We start from the raw sequence: 1,529 nt of genomic DNA on the forward strand, positions 1-1,529 counted from the left end.
GGGGGGCGCATTGTGGGAACCAAAACCGATTTCACTGGGAGAAAACAAACGGGAAGCTAGAAAACACACAGAGCAACGACAGTCCCACCTGCCGGCATCCAGGACTGACGTTCAACTCTTTCACATACCTGCTGTAGTAAGGGTTCATATAGAAAAATAGAAGCAAATTAAACTTCCTTTATATACTTATTTTAACACCCTTCAAAACTTCAAAAACCGCACTAAATATTTACGACGAAAAGAGTCCCGGAGGAGGTCGCGACTCAATAGTTGTACAACTAATAGAACCGCCTTCAGTCACTGATCGAGCAACTGAACGCCCACGTCTAGTAAGATCCACAGTTTCATCAAAGGTTACAGATCCAACAGCACGCCAATTGTTCGTATTTGAATCAGAACTGCTGAGTATAGTTGCCACACCAACATCAGATCCCCCTCGCATCAAATCAAATTTATGAGAAGTAACACGGCTCAGCTTCAAAGCCAGACGGATAATTGTCTCCTGACAAGCATCAGTAGGAGACTGTGATTTACTCGAAGGAACGACAATATTCCAACGCTGAGCAACAGTTTGAAGAACTTTAAGGCGTTGCTGCAATGGAAAGGGTGCAAACAAATCCGTTAGCACAAGTATAAGAGGATTCTGACCAGAACTCAAAGTATCATTCTTTGAACTTGATGACACTGAGTGACCATCACTCTCAGTTTCGTCAAGCTCTAAAAACTCCCTATCAAGCCGCAGGGCAGCGAAGGTGCGGCCGGGCACTGCGTCCAGCTGGTACATCTCCACAGGCTTCGGCACGCCACGCAGCGCCACGGCGCCCAGCGCAGTCACGTCCAGCTGCTCACGCTCAGCCGTGCTCAGCGCCATGTACGCCGCCCGCGTCAGCAGCACCTGCCCGCCGTTCGCAACGCTCTCCGTGCGCGCAGCCGTGTTCGACGTGCTGCCGTAGTAGTCGTACCCCTTCGTCACCTCGTCGTGCCGGATGTCAGCAAGCCCGGTGTGCACACCAACACGCACACGCAGGCCGTTCCAGTACTGCCGGTACACAGCAGCGTCGAGGCGTGCAGTCGGCGGCACGTACTCATCGTCCTCCGCAGCCCTCCCCTCCTCGAACACGTGGTACGCGTCGTCAATGGCACTCGTCCCCCAGTCATGCTGCAGGAACGACTGCTGCAGCTCACGCGCAAGCTGCACAGCCGCAAACACACTCCTGCACGCAATCATGAACGAGTCGCCGATCGTCTTCACCTCGTAGCAGCAGTACTTCGCAATCAGCGCACGGATCAGGCGGTGGTGCGTCGCCACAGCGTCGGGCATGATCTCCGGACACGCAGCCCACAGCGCCGTGCTGCTCTCAATGTCAGTGAACACAAGCGTCACGGGGTCCGTCGGCTCCTTAGGCGCATTCCCATTGTCACGCGCACTGCGTCGGCGACACAGCAGCAACACAAGCACACCAACAAGCAGCAGAAGAAGAACAATAGCACCAATAATGACACCAATCAGCTGCTGTAGTGTGAGACCA

General features: G+C 53.7%; 1 protein-coding gene across 1 annotated transcript; it reads right to left on the minus strand.

Annotated features, from left to right (window-relative positions):
- Window positions 1-229: 229 nt before the first annotated feature.
- On the minus strand, window positions 230-1,528 carry TM35_000261120 (receptor-type adenylate cyclase; the record flags this gene model as incomplete). The annotated part of the gene is made up of 1 exon (XM_029027849.1): window positions 230-1,528. A coding segment is annotated over one exon (1,299 nt), but the record flags the coding sequence as incomplete, so codon positions are not given.
- Between the last annotated feature and the right edge of the window lies 1 nt (window position 1,529).

This window comes from Trypanosoma theileri (assembly GCF_002087225.1).
Source record: "Trypanosoma theileri isolate Edinburgh chromosome Unknown TM35_Tth_26_V1, whole genome shotgun sequence".
Lineage (NCBI taxonomy): Eukaryota > Euglenozoa > Kinetoplastea > Trypanosomatida > Trypanosomatidae > Trypanosoma > Trypanosoma theileri.